The sequence below is a fragment of the Aspergillus fijiensis genome (assembly GCF_003184825.1).
Source record: "Aspergillus fijiensis CBS 313.89 unplaced genomic scaffold BO72scaffold_66, whole genome shotgun sequence".
Classification (NCBI taxonomy): Eukaryota; Fungi; Ascomycota; class Eurotiomycetes; order Eurotiales; family Aspergillaceae; genus Aspergillus; species Aspergillus fijiensis.
In genome coordinates this window covers 163978-183617 of record NW_024469042.1, presented here as the reverse complement: position 1 = coordinate 183617, position 19640 = coordinate 163978, and the positions used below count along the sequence as shown (strand labels likewise).

Genomic DNA, 19640 nt, shown 5'->3' with positions numbered 1-19640 from the left:
TGTGTTTGGATGAGAGAAATTCATGATCTCTCAGTAACTGGGAAGAATCGAGGTATATGATATGCGTCGAGTGATGGTGGAATGTGCCCTGCATCTTGTGAGGGCTGCAAGGCTGTCGCGCGGCACCGTCAGCTGGCCATGTCATCTCCCATCCACTGTAGCCAACGTAAGCCGTAGTCAATGGTCGCTTTGCTGCACGATAGATAAAACCCTGTAAACCAGCCAGTTTGACTCCCGCCCTGACCCTTCGAATCTCTATCCCGACCCCAAACGTCCGTCAAAATGGGCGAGCCATACTCCTCCGCGCAACCCCCACCAGCGCAGCAGCAACAGCAGTATGACTACAACTACAACTACCCCTCCGCTTACCATGACCAGCACCCCCCGAACTACCAGCAACAGCAGCACTACGGCTACCCCTCGCAATGCGACGTAACCCAGATCCCCCGCTCTCATCCAGACGAAGCTGGCGGAGGAGCTCCCCCGGCCCCAAACCAACAGCAACAGCCCCCGCCGCGATACTACGACTACGACTACGACTACGACCACAACCGTCTGGGTCCGCAATATGAGCCTCCCCGTCCGCCTCCGCCGCACGGGATAGTAAGACAGGGAAGTAGCGCGGAATATTAGTGAGTGAGATTCGCCTCCCATTTTGGCTGTTGGCTGCTGGCTGCTGGCTGCTGGCTGCGTCCCCGCCACGGGACTTGTTCTTGTTCGCTACTTCTCTCGTCCGATGATCCCACCATCAGCCCAGCCAAACTCCCTTCCCCGGCCGGATTTTAATCATTCCTTTGTGAGCGTCGCTAATCAAGCTCGTAGCAACCAATCCCAGCACGACCTCGCCCAGCCCCAGCCAGTCGACCACGAGGGTGCCGACAACCCCGAATCCTCCGACCGCGGCCTCGGCGGGGCCATCCTCGGCGGCACGACGGGGTTCTACCTGGGCCATAAGAAGAGTCATGGGCTGCTTGGGGCGGTGGGCGGGGCGATTCTGGGGAGTTTGATGGAAAATAAATTGAAGGAGGCGAGGGGGAAGGAGGATCATGATGGAAGTATTTACGGTGGTGGTGGTGGTGGGGGGAGTGCCTACGGTGGTGGTGGTGCGGGGGGCAGTCATTATAGTGGGAGTGACGATGAGCGGGGGAGTCATTATAGTCATCGGAGTAGTAGCCATAGCCATAGCCATGGTCATAGTCATCACCGGCATGGGCATGGACATGGGCATCATCACCACCATCACCACCATCGGCATCATCGGCATAGGCATCATCGGAGTTCGTCGAGGAGGAGTGGTTCGGGGGATGGGGAGGGGTACGGTAGTCGGGAAGGAGATGGGGATGGGAATGATTAATTCCTGGGAGGAGGTCCGGTTGGTTGTTGGGCGTGCTGGCGGGAGTGGGCTTTGAGTCTTTGTTTGTGGATGTTTGTGGATGATGAGGAATCGTTGGGTTATGAACGAACGGCCTTTCATGGTTGATGCGATTGATTGTTGTTCTTGCTGGTGTTTATGGGATAAGCCTCTGGCTTGAGCACTTATCGCTAAGTAGCGTGGGAGAGAAGGTTTTATGGATCTATCAAAGCCAGTTAGTAAGTCAGCTTCTCTGTCTCATCAAGGTGTACAGCTGTGCACTGATACGGTGCGGTGCGGTGCGGTGCGGTGTTGTGCTGTGATGTCCTGCCGTGTCAGTGCTACCATCTCGCTGGGGGGGGCCTGAGTCTGAATACATTATTCACCTCCTTATAGTGCCATAGTGTCAATGCAGGAGGATACTAGCACGGACGCATCTTAGCATCACATCAATCTGTATTTCTTAAGTCCAATCAAGGAACACTGGCAGATGCTGAAGGAGAATGACGACACTGCCGAGTGGGATATCACCATTGTTGCGGCCGGTGCCTTGCAGCAGTTTAGCGCCACTTGGACCCTGGTTCGGTGGCTGGATCGGAATCTGGGGGAGCCTCATCTCAAGACCAGATCTGTCAAAGATAAGTCCAACGTCGAGATCGGGACTATCGATTCTGTGGAAAACAGACAGTAAAGGGATTTGAGTAAGGTGTCGATCGTCAGGAGGGAAGCTTCTAACTAACAGGGTCTTGAGACATCTGTCAGTGATTGCGTTGTCGCTGTCAAACAACAGTTACAACACCATGATTGATTGGTATGGACGCCTTATCGGGATGATCTGTTTCGCTCAGTGGTTAGAGCTGAGATCAAACTCAAACGGAGAATGAGTGGCTGAATGACGTGGGGCTGAAGAAAGCCAGAGGCCATCTTGTCTTGCGGCAATGAAGGGATAATCCATGTCATCATACTGGAAAAGCGCCCTGTTATGGTTATCTTGTGGAGATCCCGCAATCCATGGGAATCCCCATGGGCTGGCTGCCTTGCCGGGATAAAGGATAAAGTTGAAGGGCATGGATCATCCTTATCAGACTCGGATGCTGGGATCGACAGTCAGCTGCTGCTCTGGGGATGAAATGAGAACTCACATACAACTGGAAGTACTCCGTAGTGAACTAATAATCACAGTTAGTCAGTGGATGAGTGGTTCCGACCCTTCTCCGAGAACCCAATCAGGGCCAGGCGATAGGGGGAAGAAAAGGTTATCGATTCATTCAGGTTCAGTTATCAGTGATCAGTGGCATCCACTATTCATCCTACGGGCCTCGTGACTCCCATGATCCATCCCCAAATGGAGGTCCCCGGGGAGGGAGTGTGACTCTTTCCTTCTCCAGTCACTTCGTCTTTTCCTCTTTCGTAACTATCATCAGCATTCCTCCCACTCCCCATTCCCACTCTTCCCCCCTTCTTCCTCTCTTCTTCCTCTCCCCTTCCCCTTCTTCTTCCTTCTCTTTCATCCTCACTCTCTCTTCCCCCTCTTAGACAACCATCTTTGTCACTCATTTCCCCGGCTCCACCCTTTGTCTTATCCCGATAGATAGAACCACTACACCACTACACACCACTACAGCACTACAGCCCTATTCCGTCTTATCTACGCCTACGCCTCTTATCATATCAATCCCTCTTCTCAGACAGCCCTCAAGACCCGCTGCCCAACCCTCAGCACTCTAGCATAAAGACAAACCGTTTACCTCAGTCGAATCGGTTTAGACACAGCACATATCCTACCTCAAACCATGCCTCCTCCTTTGATACAATACCTGCAACCTACGCTGCCCCAGCACTGCGAACCAACCTCGCCTTTTCTCGCTGCCATATCCTCCTACCTCCACGTCTGCGTGCCTACTTCGTTAGCCTTGATATCCTCCCTCCTGGGAACACTTAGCATCATCTCCTGGCTATTCGCACAGCTCCCGCAAATTTACAAGAACATCCAACTCCAATCAACATCAGGACTGTCACTCTTCTTCTTGGTCGAGTGGTGTCTAGGCGACGCCTGCAATCTCCTGGGCGCCTTGCTCACCCGACAAGCCGGCTGGCAGGTGATTGTGGCCGGGTACTACGTCTTTGTCGACGTCACCCTCGTCTTCCAATACTTCTGGTACACAATCTATAAACGGGGACAGGACGGCTATGGTGCCCTCACCCACTCGCACTATGATAATGGAACGGGAGGTATTCTGGAGGGCGTTCCCTTCTCAGAGGACGACTCGATCTCTCATCTCCAACGTCCCCTGGCGGGCATTCCCGTGTCGACCCCAAAAGACATGAAGGACCTCAAAGAGCCCACTGTGAGCATTTCCAATGGCCAGTCACCATCCTACAGCAATGAGAAGTACAGCTCCTCCCGCCGCTCCATCATCCGCACCAGCAGCAGCGGGCCTAGTCTGCCCATCGGCTCCCCTCGCACCCTCCTGCTCGCTTCCATGCTGTGTGCCGTCCTCGCCAACGCTGCTCCTACCGAAGTCCAAGCAACAGCGACAGCATCTGGCCTCTCCCCGCATGCTCTCGAAGTGCTTGGCCGCATCATCTCCTGGATGTCCACGGTCCTCTATCTGGGCTCGCGGCCGCCCCAGCTCTACAAGAACTACTGCCGGAAGAGCACCTCTGGCCTCTCGCCGCTCCTCTTCATGGCTGCCTTCTCTGGCAACTTCTTCTACTCGGCCTCCCTGCTTACCAATCCCAACGCCTGGTACGACTTCCCTGCCTTCGGCGGTGGCGGATGGGCAGATGCGGACGGCAACAACCGAGCGGAGTGGGTGAGCCGGGCCATCCCCTTCTTTTTGGGCGCGTTCGGCGTTCTGGCCTTCGATGGCACCATGGGCGTGCAGTTCCTGGTCTACGGCTCCCGTGACGACGAATCCATCATGGAGGTCGAGGACCCCAAGGAGGGTCGTAGCCACTGGACTCGTGTCCGCGGCTGGATGAGGGGCTGGATCCCCTCGGTGTCATCCTCTGCCGCCGCCACGCCTCGCAATCCCGAGAATCAGGCCCTGCTCCGTCAACATGACCGTGAGAGGTACGGGGCTGTTTGAATCTCACGTCACTCAAACCAAACCTGCAGGGTTGTGCGTACTACGCAGCCATCCACGGTCTCCCGGCAAAGCCTCGGTCTCGGGACCTGTTTTTCTGCCTATCAGCTGGACATGATCATCACACGACTTTATGCCTACCATCACCCAACATCTCACATTACACCACATACCCATATCATCAGCTTGCTCGGGTTTCAGGATATTATGATATCATTTTTCGGGATTTGTTCTTAACTTCATCATCGTTGGGGGTATTATCACTCTGCGCGACCCTATCAGCGTACTTATACTCATCCTACCGGCGTTATTGGTTTTCTTTCTGGGTTTTATCTGTGTCTCTCTTGGAAAGCGAACGGGGCTTATCACATACAACACGGGGGCGCATTGCATTGATTCCACTGGTTAGCCTGACTGGCTTGATCCTTGTCTGCATAGAGGTCGCTCAACCTGTTTCCCCCTCCAGGTTCCAGTTCTTTTTGCTTTTTTTTTCATGTGGTCGAGACGATAGATTCGCCGTCTATTTTCTTCCTGATCGATCTTAGCCTGCTTCTGCACATCACCCATACAACCATACATCATACATAAGTTTGCAACCAAGAAGAACCTTGGCCAAGCAGATCTCTCAATATCAGACACTTTCTCATGCTGATTTCTCTCGCCCATCTACCAAAGACTCTGAACGTAGATAGAGCCATACCTAATCTACTGCATTCAACGTACTGTGCTCAAGCAAAACCACCACGATTTCCCCTCTTCACACCCCCCCCCCCTCCCAAAAAAAGGAGAACGCAATTACAGGTATGTATATAATCATAAGAACGATTAAATCAGTCATTCAATTAGAAATTCAACCACTATTAGAAGTTCCGATCCCATTTCTCCCTTTGTCTCTGATGGAAAGACAAGAAAACAAAAAAGCATTCAAGCGACCTTCAGCCTGTGTTCCCTGCGTTTCCAGAACCCCGCATTTACCTTTCGCTCTCATCGATCTCATTAGATTTGGTTTCAGCATAGGTACAGTACAAGTTCAATTGCTGCGGAAAAAGGCAAGGCGGGTGGGGGGGGGAAAACGTCGAAATCATGTACACAGCCAATGCAATGTCCGTGCAGGAGGTAGAAATCAAACTGAGGAGGCAATGGGTGAAAGAAGAAGGGGGAAAATAAATAGACAGTGTATAAATGGAGTCGGTTCATGAGCGTGAATGTCGTCCCATGATTTCTCTTGGTTTTCTGTGCATAAGAAGAAAGGGGGCAGATAAGGACATGAAGTGCGACATTTGTTAGGTTTGGCTAATGATACACACACAGCTCGTGGTGAAAGAAGAGACTGCCTCCGATCGACCAGCGATACACGGCATTGAAAAACCGGCTGCGAGAGAGCAACCGGCTTGGAAAATGTACCTGAAGACTCTGAAACAATATATGCAACAGCAACCATTTTCACATTGACTGACAGATTTGACTTCCGGGCAGGCCAGCAAAGCTCCAAAGCAGACACGGTAGCTCCTCCCCGGCAAGAAGAGGATTTATCTAAAACAAAGGCGATTTGACATCTTGTACACCCCGTCTGATAACATCCTCAATCGGCCATCTGGGAGGCACAACCTTAGGAGTCCGCTTGCGGTGCCAAGCCTTCTCCATCTCGGGAGGGGGCGTCAGTTCCTCATTCGCCGGTAGAGCACCACCTGCGATTCCCGTGGAGAACTTGAGTTGCAACACGTTGCCGATCTCGTCACAGGCGGTCAAGATACGATCGAGGTCTTCCTTAGTGTGGGCGGCCGACACACAGAAACGGGCACGAGACGAGACCAAGGGGGTGGCAGGATAACCCACAACAACAACGGAGATCTTCCGCTTCAGCATCTCGTGAGAGAAGGCAGGCATCTTGGCAGGATTAAAGAGGAGAACAGGAATAATCGGCGAGTCGTCGTGACCATACACTATAAAGCCAAGACGCTTCAATCCCAGGCGCAGATACCGGGAGTTAAAGGCCAAGCGCTGTAGTCGCTCTTCACCCTGACCGGGGACAAGCTCGCCCTGAATTAGTCGCAGTGCCGACATAATTTGAGCCAAGACTGCTGGAGCAGGTGCTTCTCCATAGAAAACGCCGGAATTCGTGGCTCGCAATTTATCAATCATGGTCTTATCCGCCGCAATGTAACCGCCGTTGGCACCGAAAGACTTGGTGAGCGTGCCCATAAGAACATCTACCTCGTTGGTATCAATCCCGAAATAATCACAAACACCACGGCCTCGGGGTCCAACCGCCCCGATCGAGTGCGCTTCATCAATAAACAGGTTGTACTTGTAGCGTCTCTTTAACTCGATCAAGCCAGGAAGGTTGCACATTGATCCCTCCATAGAGTAGAGTCCCTCCACCACAACTAGAATCTTCTTCCATGGGCGGTGAGTCCGTGGTTGTCCTTGACTAATGGCCTCACGTAACTTCGCCTCGAGGTCGCGCATGTCATTGTGTCTGAACATAGCAATGGAGGCACCGGAAAGACGGGCACCGAATCGGATGGATGCGTGGTTCAGCTCATCTGAGATGATCAAGCAGCCTTTGTTGACGAGAGCCGGGAAAATATTCGCATTGGTTCCGAATCCCATAGAGAAGACCATGGAGGCTTCTTTACCGACAAATTTAGCGACCAAGTCTTCAACCTCGACATGCAGATCTTGCGTGCCGGTTTCAGCACGGGTGCTTGGTGAGGTGATTCCATATTTCCGGAGCGTCGCCTCGGCGATATCAGCACATGGGCCTTCAGACTGAGCGAATCCAAGGTAGTTGTATGAACTCAGGTTCAGTGTATCGGTTGTCGTGCCGGTCAAATAAAAATGTCGGTTGTGGTCATCCGTGGCCCGATCAATTAGCGTGATGTATCGGCCAGGCACGCCAGTCACCGGCCTTTCGAAACAATCGTTGATGCGTAGCTTGAGGCGGCGCACGTAGAAGTTGTCAAAATCGCTGTTGAGCGCACCATAGCCATTCCGGGGCTTCAGGTGACGGTAGTTCTCTTCGCGGAACCGCTTTCCAAAGAAATCGCGCACATGTCCGAAAGCAATGAGGATAAGGTAACTGATATAAGTCGTGAGGAGATAATAATAGGGCGGCTCGTCCATTATAGGCTCCGGAAAAGGCCCGCCAGGATGTCGGCTGGAATAGCGGTGACTGTGGTGACCGATTGGGCCGAATTGAGCATGTTGCTTGGCCAGCCGACGAGCCTCTTCAGGCGAAGGGGGCTGGAATAACGTGGTCGGGGGCTCATCCATGTTGGGGTTACCCGCGGTTGCCGTTGAAAGAGATATTGTAGGAAGCGACAGAGAAGCAGAGCTGATCGGCGGTGCGACCGTACTAGGATGGGAGCTTCCACTAAGCGACTGAACAGTACCCTGCACAGTCTGAGGTTCAGCCCTTGGCTTCGGAGAGGTAGAGAATAGTTGGCTTAGGCGACTAGGTTTCACGGAGGGCGCCTTGATGGCAATGCCGCCCTTGACAGAAACGGAGGAAGAGAAGGGAGCGTTATAAGGATCGTTGGTGAGAGAAGGACCGGCAGCTCGACGAGGCATCGCAAGGAAGCAGCCGGACAGAAACACGGAGAATCGTGCGGGTTCGATAGGAGGAAGAGCGCAGTCGGCTGGAGACGGCAAGAACCACCTGGTCGGCAGCACTCACGATTCTTCGAGTAAATGAAAGATCCGCTCGCTGGCTGATGTTACCTAGCCGCTTGTTGTCTCCAATTGGTATGAACAGCAAACGGCGTTCGTAGATTGTCCACCTAAATGGCCGTTGAGAACATGGTCAGTGACTTAGACAATTGAGTGTCGCAAAGTGGCAAGACATTCGGGGAGCGCACAGCGCAAATTACATGGGGAACAAAAGGGCTTTTGTAAAAGGAGAACAAAGTGTAAAGAAAGGAGAAATAATTGCGAAAGGTCAAAAAGATGACCATTCAGGAGAGGGGGAAAGGGCGGAGAATCAGAGATGATCGGTCAGGTACTGTACCTTTTGCACGTGGAGCAACAGTAGCAGGAGGCACGGAGCCCTGCAACGAACAAGGTGATTTTAAAATCCTTGAGGCCAGGACAGGAAAACCCGCACGAACACTAAGCCACCGGGAAAGAAAGCGAAGTGCGGATGATGGTGAGGAGGAGAGAAGAGAAGACGGGATGTTGCGGTAGTGGTGGTGGTGGTGGAGGATGAGGAGGAGATGAGGAGAGGAGAAGGTGGTGGTGGGAACGAACGGGTAGTTAGTGAGCGAGTGAGTGAGTGAGAGTCGAACAATTCGGGAGGGACTCGTTCCTGAAAAGGTCGAGAACTGCAGTGCTTGATTGAATGACTGATTTGTGCAGAGTGCAGAACCAACCCACGGTCATATCAGCCCATTGGGTATTATTAATGAAGAACTAATGAGGATAAACAAATTAAGCGTTCCCATCCTCAGCACGCCCCGATGGGTCCTTTTCCACTTTACTCTTTTTTTCTACAGCTTCTTTTTTTATTTTTTATCGCTTTTTCTTTTTCTTTTCTTTTTTCTTTTTTTTTTTTTTTGCTTTTCCCTGGATGAAGTAAGTACCTAGTAAGCGGATGTCACGGAGCGGTAATGGAGCGGTAAGTTGGACCCTCGTTCCGGCCGTTTCGGTGGTTGAGCAATTAGTCAATTGGTTCTGCCCTGGTAATCATCAATCTTTGAGTATTCTTTCCCGCTCAGGTGGACGGAGTCAGAACAACCTACAGTACAGTACGGAGCTCAGTAAGGAAATAAGAAAGGGGAAACGCAAGGTGCATGAACTGCCACACTGCACTTCTGTTGTACATCAACTTGTAAACTGGTAACTTAACCTACTCTATATGTACAATGTACATCCTCCGATGCATGGAGGAATTTCACCGCCACTTATTTCCAGCTTTTAGTATGCAGCTTTTGCTGTACTGTACATGGGTGGTTGGATACAAAACTTTACTCGAGGCTCAACTGGTCAACAGACAACAGACTTAATGCAGAACTGTTGCTGCCTCAGGCCAACATGCATGACTCTACACTACCGTATGCTCTGACTACCTGCGCATCTCCCTAGATTCAGCTTGCATTCGCACCTTCGCCCACACAGAGTCATTTCACTATCTACTTGCATGGTGATTGTTCAGTAGTCCCCGTATTTATTGTCCTTGATGGCTTTGTTCTTGACTCTGTTCCCCGCTGTTATCCGCTCTGTTCCGCCCCCGTTCCGCCCCGGAATGCCCCATAAAATGCTCCAGTCGATCTATAAGTATAGTAGCCAGACCTAGAAATTGAGATACTGCAAAATCACCTTAAGAATTCGACTCGTCTGCCCTCACTTGTGCCAATACCTACTGATTAGGGAGTAATTGAGTTTGGGTGACAGGCAGCAACCACGTATTCACTGGAACGGCAACCGCTTCGGACCCTCGGTTCCTTGACAGTCAGATTTCCCTAGATTTGGACCTTCTTCCTAGACACAAACTGTCACCTTCTATCTGTCGGAAGCAGAACACACGACTGGTAGTGCCCATGGCTACCAACGGAGAAGAATCGAAGGAGTTATGGCGACACTCCTCTCCACATACCACTCAGATCCATGACTTCATCAAGACTGTCAACAAGGAGCATCTCCTGTCGCTGGATTCATACAACGATCTCTGGGAGTGGAGCATAGCAGAGCCAGCAAAGTTCTGGGAGCAGGTCTGGAAATACACTGCCATTGTGGCTCACCAGCCTTACAGCCGCGTGAGTATATCACTGATAGTGATGATGACGCTTGTGTCACTTCACGAAGCAGGGTTTTGAGGCGGTGCTAACCAGACCCCAGGCCTTGAGTTCAGAGCAGCTTCTCTTTCCACGACCCAAATTCTTCGACGGAAGCAAGCTGAACTTTGCTGAAAATCTTCTTTACCCAGCCTCGTCTCCTGACGAGGATGCGGTGGCTGTCATTGCTGCCACGGAATCGGATCGTGAATACGTGTCCTGGAAGGAGCTGCGAGATCGGGTCAGAAAATGTGCCAACGCGTTGAAAGAGGCAGGCTTGCAGGTGGGGGACCGCGTTGCTGGGTTTCTGGGAAACCATACAAACACTGTCGTTGCGATGCTCGCAACAACGTCAATTGGTGCCTTCTGGACAGGTGTCTCTCCAGATACCGGTGTACACGCCGTGTTGGAGCGCCTAAAGCAGATTGAACCGAAGTTCTTGTTTGCCGACAATGCATCGCTGTATAATGGGAAAATTCATGGCGCAGATGCGAAGCTGCGGGAGATTGTTCCTGGTTTGCCCAAGCTCGAACTCCTGGTCGTGTTCCGCACCGTCGACTCTTATGAATTCCAGCTGGAAGAAGTAAAGCCGCTGCAAGGCAAGGCTGTTCCTTACGATTCTTTTCTTGCGCAGGTTAAAGATGCTGCAGCCCCTCTGGACTTCGCGAGTCTGGAGCCGGATCATCCAGTCTACATACTATATTCCTCCGGCACAACGGGAGCACCGAAGCCAATTGTACACGGTGCTCTGGGAACGCTTCTCCAACATAAGAAAGAGCATGTTCTTCACTGCGATATACGCCCCGGAGACCGAGTGTTCTACTTCACAACCACGACCTGGATGATGTGGCACTGGCTTGTTTCTGGCTTGGCCAGCGGCGCCACCATTGTCCTCTACGATGGCTCGCCATTTCGACCGTTCGATTCTGAAGGTGGCAATGGGGAGATGGCCATGCCGCGTTTGATAGATGAACTACAGATTAGTCACTTTGGTACATCGGCCAAGTATCTGTCCATTTTGGAGCAGGCATCTCTAAATCCAACACAGCACCCTCATCGGCCGGTGAACCTGCAGACATTGAAAGCCATCTACAGCACGGGTTCACCTTTAGCTCCGTCTACGTTTGAGTATGTCTATACATCTATCAAGGCAGACATTATGCTGGGCTCAATTACCGGAGGAACCGATATCCTGTCGCTCTTCTGTGGCAGCTGCCCCATTCTTCCCGTTTACAAGGGTGAAATCCAGTGCCGCTGCTTGGGCATGGCCGTTTCAGTCTACGATTATGCCGGCAACGACATCAGCACCTCTGGCGAACCTGGCGACCTCGTCTGCACCAGACCTTTCCCCGCACAACCGGTGATGTTCTGGCCTCCAGGTCCCATAGGGGCGGAGAAATATCGCAAGAGCTACTTCGACGTGTTTGGTCCATCAATTTGGCACCACGGCGATTTCGTGCGTGTGAATCCCCAAACTGGAGGAGTAGCCATGCTGGGTCGCAGTGACGGCGTCCTGAAACCGGCTGGAGTCCGTTTCGGAAGTGCAGAGATTTACAACATTCTGCTCAAACACTTCGCAGAAGAGGTGGAGGACTCTCTCTGCATCGGAAGAAGACGTGATGGGGTTGACACAGACGAGACAGTCGTTCTTTTTGTCAAATTGCTGCCGCCTGGGGCGGCTTACGAGGTCATATCGGCGGATCTTGCGGCTCGCATTCAGGCGACAATCCGTAAAGAGCTCAGTCCTCGCCACGTACCGGGAATCGTGGCTGTATGCCCTGAGATTCCCGTGACGTCCAACGGTAAGAAGGTCGAGAATGCGGTTAAACAGATCCTATGCGGGTTGAACATCAAGATCGGTGCGAGTGTTGCCAATGCCTCTTGCCTGGACTGGTACCGCACCTGGGCGACAGCGAACTAAGTTGCCGTGTTGAGAATTGCTAATGGGTGGTATGAGTTATGTCTCAGCAAAGTATACTGTAGGAGAACATTTAATGATTAGATTTTCTTGTCAAGCTGAAGCATTTTTCCATGCGTGTTTAGAAATCATGAAGCAATCGATACCAGTAACATAACTCGGCTCAATCTAGATCCTGAATCATTATTAAACACATGACCGACCACCTACGGTCCTTTTTTTGCCACACAAATGGCACTACTTCGTTGCTGAGGACGCAAACTCTTCTCGAAATTACATACCTCTGGAAAGGAAATACTAGCGTCAGCAACCTTGCTATTCCCTTATATATTGATGCTGCATTGCTCAATCTTGCCCAAGAAATCCCCCGAGTGCTTCCACGCTTAGATAAGCAACCCCGGCTCGGAGCCCAAATCCTTGCGACGCCTGGCCGTGACGAAACCATTTTCCGGAACAGCAGGCTTCACAAAACTCAGGCAAACACGCAAAAGTAATCTAGACATACTCATTGGGACTTTGCAACACACATACTCGAAGATGCGTCGCTCTGTATTGCGGGCTGTCGAGTCCGCGAAGCCGATTGCTCGCGTGCCTCGCTCAGCTGCGTCGAGAAGCTTTTCCACCGCTGCAGACGGGTCTAAGGTACGTTGAGCGCGCAGGTTGGTTGGATTTGCGGCAAAATGCGCCATTAGCAGGCTGACTCGGAATCTCACACTCTCTACAGGACCCCGCAGAATTAGATCAGATCACTACCCTGCCGAACGGAATCCGCGTCGCTACCGAATCCCTGCCAGGCCCTTTCGCTGGAGTTGGTGTCTATGTCGACGCTGGATCCCGCTATGAAGATGAGAGCCTGCGCGGTGTGAGCCACATCATGGACAGACTGGCTTTCAAGTCCACCAAGGCACACTCCGCCGATGAGATGCTGGAAACTCTGGAGAATCTCGGCGGCAACATTCAATGCGCGTCTTCCCGAGAGTCGCTGATGTACCAGTCGGCTAGCTTCAACTCTGCAGTTCCCTCGACGCTCGGATTACTGGCGGAGACCATCCGTGATCCTCTCATCACCGAGGAAGAGGTGATTCAGCAGCTGGCCACCGCGGAATATGAGATCGGCGAGATTTGGTCCAAGCCCGACCTCATCCTGCCGGAGCTGGTGCACACGGCGGCCTACTCGAACAACACTCTGGGAAACCCACTACTCTGCCCGGCGGAGAGACTGGGAGAGATCAACAAATCGGTCGTGGACAAGTACCGGCAGACTTTCTTCAACCCTGAGCGCATGGTGGTTGCCTTTGCCGGCGTGGAGCATGACAAGGCGGTTAAGCTCGCGGAGCAGTACTTTGGTGACATGAAGTCGAACAAGCCGGTTCTTTCGGGAACCGGTGTCGAGACTACTTTGTCTCATTCCGAATCGACTCTGGAGGAGGGACAGGTGCCCACAGTCCCTCAATTCACGCCATCTTCGACTGTTTCTACCACACCCCCGACCTCCAAGTCGGGAATTCTCTCGAAACTCCCCTTCTTGAAAAACCTCAGCCTGTCCGGCTCGCAGAACGATGCCGCATCGCCGCTTGATCCGTCGCTAGTGCAGTCAACGACTCTAGACTTGACTCGGCCTTCTCACTACACGGGCGGCTTCCTCTCTCTACCCCCCATCCCTCCGCCAGCCAACCCGATGTTGCCGCGTCTGAGCTACATCCACCTTGCCTTCGAGGCCCTCCCAATCTCAAACCCTGACATCTACGCCCTCGCTACTCTCCAGACCCTCCTCGGAGGCGGCGGCTCCTTCTCGGCCGGTGGTCCCGGCAAGGGCATGTACTCCCGTCTCTACACCAACGTGTTGAACCAGCACGGGTGGGTGGAGAGCTGCGTGGCGTTCAACCACAGCTACACGGACAGCGGTATTTTCGGAATCTCCGCGTCCTGCAGCCCCACGCGCACGACCGAGATGTTGGAGGTCATGTGCCGTGAGTTGCAGGCCCTGACCCTTGACAACGGCTATTCCGCGCTTCAGCCCCAGGAGGTTGAGCGTGCAAAGAACCAGCTCCGCTCCTCGCTTCTCATGAACCTGGAGTCGCGTATGGTAGAGTTGGAGGATCTCGGACGCCAGGTCCAGGTCCACGGCCGGAAGGTGAGCGTCAAGGAGATGTGCCGGCACATTGAGGGCTTGACGGTGCAGGACCTGCGTCGGGTGGCTAGAAAGGTCTTCGGTGGTCAGGTCCAGAACCCTGGCAAGGGCAGTGGAAAGCCCACCGTCGTCCTGCAGGAAGGCGAGCTTGAAGGGTACAAGCTGCGCCCGTTCCCTTGGGGAGAGATCCAGGAGCGGATAGCCAGATGGCAGTTGGGAAGACGGTAGCTTGGAGAACGAATGATCAATGAGGTTCCTAGTTCAGCGAACCTCAAGCAAAGTATAGCGTCCAGGAAAGGATTATTTCCTGGAAGCAGGTTGGGATAGAACAGGCTTTCCACAAATTCTTCACTCTATGTAATTAGATATAGCCATGAACCTCAATCAAAGTGTACCATAGACGCATCACTGCCTGTATTCTTCTTATAGTTGCACTGGCCATTAAAGGCTCACAGAATAAATGATTGGATGACAATTGACGTGGAATTGCAGCGCATTGATGAATAAGAATGGATGGGCGGCGGCCAGCTCCTTACCGCTTTGAGTTTGTTTCCGCCCGGGAAAAAAGTTGGAACGGAAGTTCGAAGCCGGCGGCCGCCTTCAATCTCCGTTCTGCTCCTCCATCCAACTTCCTACTGAACTCACCACCATCTTCATCTTCACGACCCTCGCGCCCCCACCTTCTATTGCAATCAAACTCACACCATTTATACTCCTCAAACGTCACAATGGTCAAGCTCACCGAAGTCGAGGACGAGCACTTCGCCCAGGAGAAGCCTCAACCCAGCAAGCACAACGTCCTTCTTGCCTCGGATGACGAAGAGGAGGACGATGACTACACTGACACCGGTACGTCCACTTTTTATAAGTCCATCGAATCTTATCCCAAGTGGCGACTATCGCAATCGAAAACCCACCTCTCCTGCGATCATTTTCAATCAATCACCATCCGCCTATAACCCATCCATACATCCATCCTTACGCGACCATCCAATTTCGCAGCCATGCACCCTACCCCCAGCTCTACATCCTCCAATCCATCTCAACCTCAAAAACAATCCCATAGAAGAAGCACATAACAAGCCAGCCAGCATCGCAAATGCTGTCTGCACAAATATAGAACCACGAACTGACATCATCTTTCCGCTGCACTATAGAATCCGAGATCTCCACCGAGTCCTACGAAGAGCTCGAGAGCGAGACCCTGTACGACCGCATCTATGCCCTGAAGGACATGCTTCCTCCCTCTGCTCGCCGCTCCCTCACCTCCACCGTCAACACGGTCACCTCCTTCACAAAGTCCAGCGTGACGTTCAGCGGCAAGGCGCTGTGGATCATCAGCACCAGCGCGTTCCTGCTGGGTGTGCCATGGGCTCTGGCCTACGCCGAGGAGGAGCAGTACATCCAGATGGAGCGCGAGCAGGGCATGATCAAGGGTGCTAATGAGGTATGGTTATATTGTTTTTTTTTCTCTCTGGCCACTTGTTTTGTTACTGCTTTTTTCGACTCCTGGGAAATTCGGGTTTGGAAGGATTTGAGCAAAGAAGAGCAAAAAGCCCTCTTCCTCTTTTTCCCTGTTCTCGCCCGAAACCCCGGGAATCGCTCGCCACGAAGTCCTTGGTGTACACCATACAACCCGAGACTGCCATTGCATCGACCGATATGAGAAAAACCCCAAGAAAAAGATGCTAACCTTCCCCGCTTCCGATAGATGCTCACCCCTGGCGCTGCCCCCGCCGAGCAGCAGGCCCAGCCTACTCTGTAAATGGCTCCCCCCCCAAAAATGAAAAGGAAACAATTCTCCGTCGCCCCAAAGAGAAAAAGATCGCAACAATGAGTGATTGAGGAAGTGTGGATCGAAAAGAACAACAACGGATCTTTTCTTCCGCGATGAGATCCGCTATCCGTATCGTCGTTCAACTCCATTCCCTTCTCTTCCCCTTCTGTGTATAAACAAGACCCACCCGGATGGAACTCCAGGATTTGCTGGGACAGACGATGCAAAAAAAAGTTATATACACTGTACAGAATGGCCCTGGGGTGTGTGTGTCCCCGGCAGAGGGAAATGAAGAATCACGGTGTTCTTCCTTTTCCACTTTCCCCTCACATCTTGTTCGCTTTCGGAAACCATCTTTGGCCTTGCCTTTCAACTTTGTTCATCCCTCTTCCACCCTCCCGTTTCCTTGGGCGATGTGTGTTGTACTTGTATAATCGGCTTTTTTTGTCTCTGTTTCTTTGATGTGTCTACTCCTATCAATTTTTTAGTTATGTTTTGGGGAACTCATGTTTCTAGATTTTCATGAAATGTGAATGATTTCAAGATTTGGGAACTTTGGGGGGTTATATTGAGGTATAGAAACATCCTATCCTCTTTTTAGATGTAGGACTATGCCATGTGCGTAAACATGATCGGGAATATGGAGAAACAATAAGATTGTGATGATTGAAGGACAAAACAAGCAAGCAGAAAGGGTATCATGGAAAAATGACGGAAGGAAGGGCCGATTATAGGCAGCGGAGATCCCTAGTATGGATAGAGGAAAAAAAAAAAAAAAAAAAAAAAAAAAGGGAGACCCCTAGTATGCACAGATAAACGTGTCGAGGCAAGTGGAGGTAAAACGCCTCTCTGGTTAACCTGCCTCAGTCTCGTAAGAATTGTCTCATGGGAAAAGTGTCGAAGACAAGTGAAGCAGCATGAGAAAGTGCCCTCGGCCTAGAACTGAAGGAGGCTGACTGGCTGGTTATATCGAGCGATGAGTGGGAAGGTTTCTCGAACCCCATCCTGGAACAAAGCACTCGCGATCCTATCCGAGGGACTGTGAAGTCACCGTTAGCAAGAGTCTCCAGACTTAGTGGTAGTTAGTATTCAAGGGTTGTTTTAGTTGGACATACACTGGATTCGCGGGCGGTTCGCAGATCGATGTGGAAATCGCGCCAGAGTTTCTTGACCTCGCCCTCCTGGACCATCGTCTCCACTGCCTTGATGGCATACTTGGTTTGTTTGCGGTGGCTCCAGTGGCTGCGTTCGAGGATGCGCGCATCGGACAGGTAGCCCTTGAGGCGCAAGTGGTCGGTCACCCACTCGTTGAGACGGAAGCGCCAGTGGGTTAGAGTGTGAGCCAGGTTCGCTTTGGTCTTGCAGTGTCTGGGTGGGTTGTTTGTTAGTGGGTGTGTTCGCTGATGATCCTGGCAAGTAACATACCGTCCGAGGTAGAAGCGCGTATTCTCGTCCGGCAAGACGTGCCCGTCTCGGTCTCTTTCGCGGCTGTCCCTTTGTTCGTTGTCAGACTGCTCCTCCTCGTCGTCGTCATCATCATCACTGTTCTCATCCTCGAGCGGTTCCAGGGTGTCCAAAGCGTAGGCTTTGCCGTAGAGCTTAATGTCAAAGGACGCCGGGTGGCCAGAGCGCTTGCATGCATCGCACGGATGGTTATCAAAGGTCGGATAGGATGTCACTTCCATGTGTGGTCGTGCCAGAAGTGCGCGGCGGAACTCGGCCGTCCACACCGACGACACCAGCTGTGATCCCGTGCGGCCTTTGACTTCGTCCTCGAGTTTGCTGAAGGCTAGTTCGTAGACTGGACTCGAGCGCGGAAAGGCTGGGTTCAGCTTGTTGTGCACCATCCATTCCACCGCGTCCTGGAAGTAATCTTTGAGTTGCTTGTAGGCGTGACGGGTGAACTCGAATGGCATTTCGTCGAGACCGCCGGGCGCACCCAGTAGATCGTCCTCATCTTGCAGGACGAAGTCATCCTCGTAGCGGTCTAAATCATCATTGCCTGCAATAGATGATTCGACGTCGCTATCGTCGTTTCTACTAAGCGATCGGGGCTTGATGGCGGCAGCGGCCTGCTCACTTTCCGCAGCGCTTTCGTTCTCCTCGCCCTCGCCTTCGCCTTCATCTCCGCTCTCTCCTGCCTCGAGCTGGGAATCCTCCTCGTCCGATTCAGACTTTCCTGCTCGCCGACGGCGCAGAGCTTCCAAATGTTGCTGTCTTTGGGCTCTGGCGGAGTTTGCTAGACGGCCTCTGGTCCTAGTTTCCTTCACCACTGTAGCAGATGTCATTAGTAAACTGTCAGATCAGGGAGAGAAAGAGAAAAAGGTACCTGAGTCTTGCAGAGCTTCGAGGTCCTCTTCAATGTCCAAGTCATCCTGGTCTCTGGCGCGACGCGGCGTTCGAGGCGCAGTCGGCAAATCATCATCGTCCTCGTCCTCGACAGGCTGAGAAATAGTGCCCCGCCTAAGCTTTCGGCGAGGTCTGCTGACAACTTCATCGCCGTCGCTGTCGTCTGATACGACTTGTAGAGACGGCTCACTATTGGAAGCCTCTTCTGATCTCTTTCGCTTCAGCGACGTCGGGGCAGATCGTTTGCGCGCGCTGCGAGTCATGTCAATGTCACTTTCACTATCCTGCTCTGGTGTAACAGCACGGTCGGGCGTTTTGTTTGAGTCCTCTGTTTAAATTCCAATCGAGGTTAGCAGATGTCAAGTCGTTCAACTTATTCGTCCGTAGAGCATACCTTCGCGGCCCGTCAGAGAAATCTTTCGGGCACCCTGCTTTGACTCCACCGTATCCGACTCGTTGGCCTCGCCTTCAGCTGACTTCTCCCTTCGAACTGACTCAGAAGTCGTATGCCTTGAACTCTTCTTCCGCAATGACCTGCGAGCGGGTTTCTGCTCCTCCACCAACCCCGCCTCTTCCCCCTCATTGTCAGACGTCGCTTCGACCTTCACAACCGAAGCCGGCGCCTTCTTCGCGCGACTGCTGCCCTTCTTGCGAGTAGATCTTACAGCACCCTTCTGCTCCTCCGCCGAATGCGACTCACTCCCATCGTCGGAGGATGTCTCAACCTTCACAACGGGAGCAGCAGGCGACACAGCGCGATCTTTGTCCTTCTGGCGCGCAGATTTGCGTGCGGATTGTTTCTTCACGGCCTTCGACGACGACACGGGCTTCTTGTCTTTGGCCATTTTTTCGACTTTCTTGACAAACGGTGAAGGCGAAGCGGTGTCTTGCCTGGGGCGACTGGAGAGAATGGTGGGTTTGGAAGGATGCGAATAGCGGAGGGTCGCCCGGCGATCCCTCTCTCCGTCCGAGGCGGGCTCATTCTGCTGGACGGGAGAGGAGCCTATTGGGGCGAAGGAGAGTCGCGTCTGCTTCTTCTTGCCATATGTGCGGGGCATAGGGGATAGATGCAATGTAGTTTGGGGGGGGGGGCAGGAATGGTGAGGTGGGGGTGGGGGTGTACTGCAAGTCGATAGATAATGTGGGAGGAGGGCCGGAGGGGAGGAATCGGGTCTGCAACCAACCGCGGCGGGACCGCGTCGGGGCGTGGCACGAAAGCACGTGATGGGGTTGCAATATTGCCTAATGTGAGAG

At 52.6% G+C, this 19640-nt stretch overlaps 8 protein-coding genes across 8 annotated transcripts; 5 read left to right on the top strand and 3 right to left on the bottom strand.

Annotated features, from left to right (window-relative positions):
- The first annotated feature begins 233 nt into the window (after nt 1-233).
- On the top strand, nt 234-2431 carry BO72DRAFT_489388 (uncharacterized protein). Its single transcript, XM_040948087.1, has 5 exons — nt 234-632; nt 823-1103; nt 1198-1372; nt 1551-1590; nt 1830-2431. Exons 1-5 carry the CDS (start codon nt 283-285, stop codon nt 2040-2042), a joined length of 1059 nt encoding a protein of 352 aa, XP_040796995.1. The 5' UTR covers nt 234-282; the 3' UTR covers nt 2043-2431.
- Nucleotides 2432-3026: 595 nt separating this feature from the next.
- Nucleotides 3027-4548, top strand: BO72DRAFT_254383 (PQ-loop repeat-containing protein). The gene has a single exon (XM_040940069.1). The coding sequence runs from the start codon at nt 3145-3147 to the stop codon at nt 4441-4443; it is 1299 nt and encodes a 432-aa protein (XP_040796994.1). The 5' UTR covers nt 3027-3144; the 3' UTR covers nt 4444-4548.
- Nucleotides 4549-4731: 183 nt separating this feature from the next.
- On the bottom strand, nt 4732-5224 carry BO72DRAFT_254390 (uncharacterized protein). Its single transcript, XM_040940070.1, has one exon. It carries the CDS (start codon nt 5104-5106, stop codon nt 4846-4848), a length of 261 nt encoding a protein of 86 aa, XP_040796993.1. The 5' UTR covers nt 5107-5224; the 3' UTR covers nt 4732-4845.
- Nucleotides 5225-5973: 749 nt separating this feature from the next.
- On the bottom strand, nt 5974-8013 carry lcb2 (putative serine palmitoyltransferase 2; the record flags this gene model as incomplete). Its single annotated transcript, XM_040941705.1, has 1 exon — nt 5974-8013. The coding sequence occupies one exon, from the start codon at nt 8011-8013 to the stop codon at nt 5974-5976; it is 2040 nt and encodes a 679-aa protein (XP_040796992.1).
- A 1533-nt stretch (nt 8014-9546) lies between these two features.
- BO72DRAFT_531478 (acetoacetate--CoA ligase family protein) lies at nt 9547-12226 on the top strand. The gene is made up of 2 exons (XM_040950371.1): nt 9547-10193; nt 10276-12226. Exons 1-2 carry the CDS (start codon nt 9978-9980, stop codon nt 12130-12132), a joined length of 2073 nt encoding a protein of 690 aa, XP_040796991.1. The 5' UTR covers nt 9547-9977; the 3' UTR covers nt 12133-12226.
- Nucleotides 12227-12371: 145 nt separating this feature from the next.
- BO72DRAFT_413663 (mitochondrial-processing protease subunit alpha) lies at nt 12372-14692 on the top strand. The gene is made up of 2 exons (XM_040942512.1): nt 12372-12771; nt 12854-14692. Exons 1-2 carry the CDS (start codon nt 12667-12669, stop codon nt 14486-14488), a joined length of 1740 nt encoding a protein of 579 aa, XP_040796990.1. The 5' UTR covers nt 12372-12666; the 3' UTR covers nt 14489-14692.
- Nucleotides 14693-14858: 166 nt separating this feature from the next.
- On the top strand, nt 14859-16127 carry BO72DRAFT_254343 (mitochondrial import receptor subunit TOM22). Its single transcript, XM_040940068.1, has 3 exons — nt 14859-15109; nt 15418-15707; nt 15972-16127. The coding sequence occupies exons 1-3, from the start codon at nt 14989-14991 to the stop codon at nt 16023-16025; spliced, it is 465 nt and encodes a 154-aa protein (XP_040796989.1). The 5' UTR covers nt 14859-14988; the 3' UTR covers nt 16026-16127.
- Nucleotides 16128-16834: 707 nt separating this feature from the next.
- On the bottom strand, nt 16835-19490 carry BO72DRAFT_413657 (uncharacterized protein). Its single transcript, XM_040942511.1, has 5 exons — nt 18781-19490; nt 18367-18714; nt 17463-18309; nt 17153-17405; nt 16835-17076 (listed from the first exon to the last, which is right to left on the bottom strand). The coding sequence occupies exons 1-5, from the start codon at nt 19442-19444 to the stop codon at nt 17065-17067; spliced, it is 2124 nt and encodes a 707-aa protein (XP_040796988.1). The 5' UTR covers nt 19445-19490; the 3' UTR covers nt 16835-17064.
- Nucleotides 19491-19640: the final 150 nt, after the last annotated feature.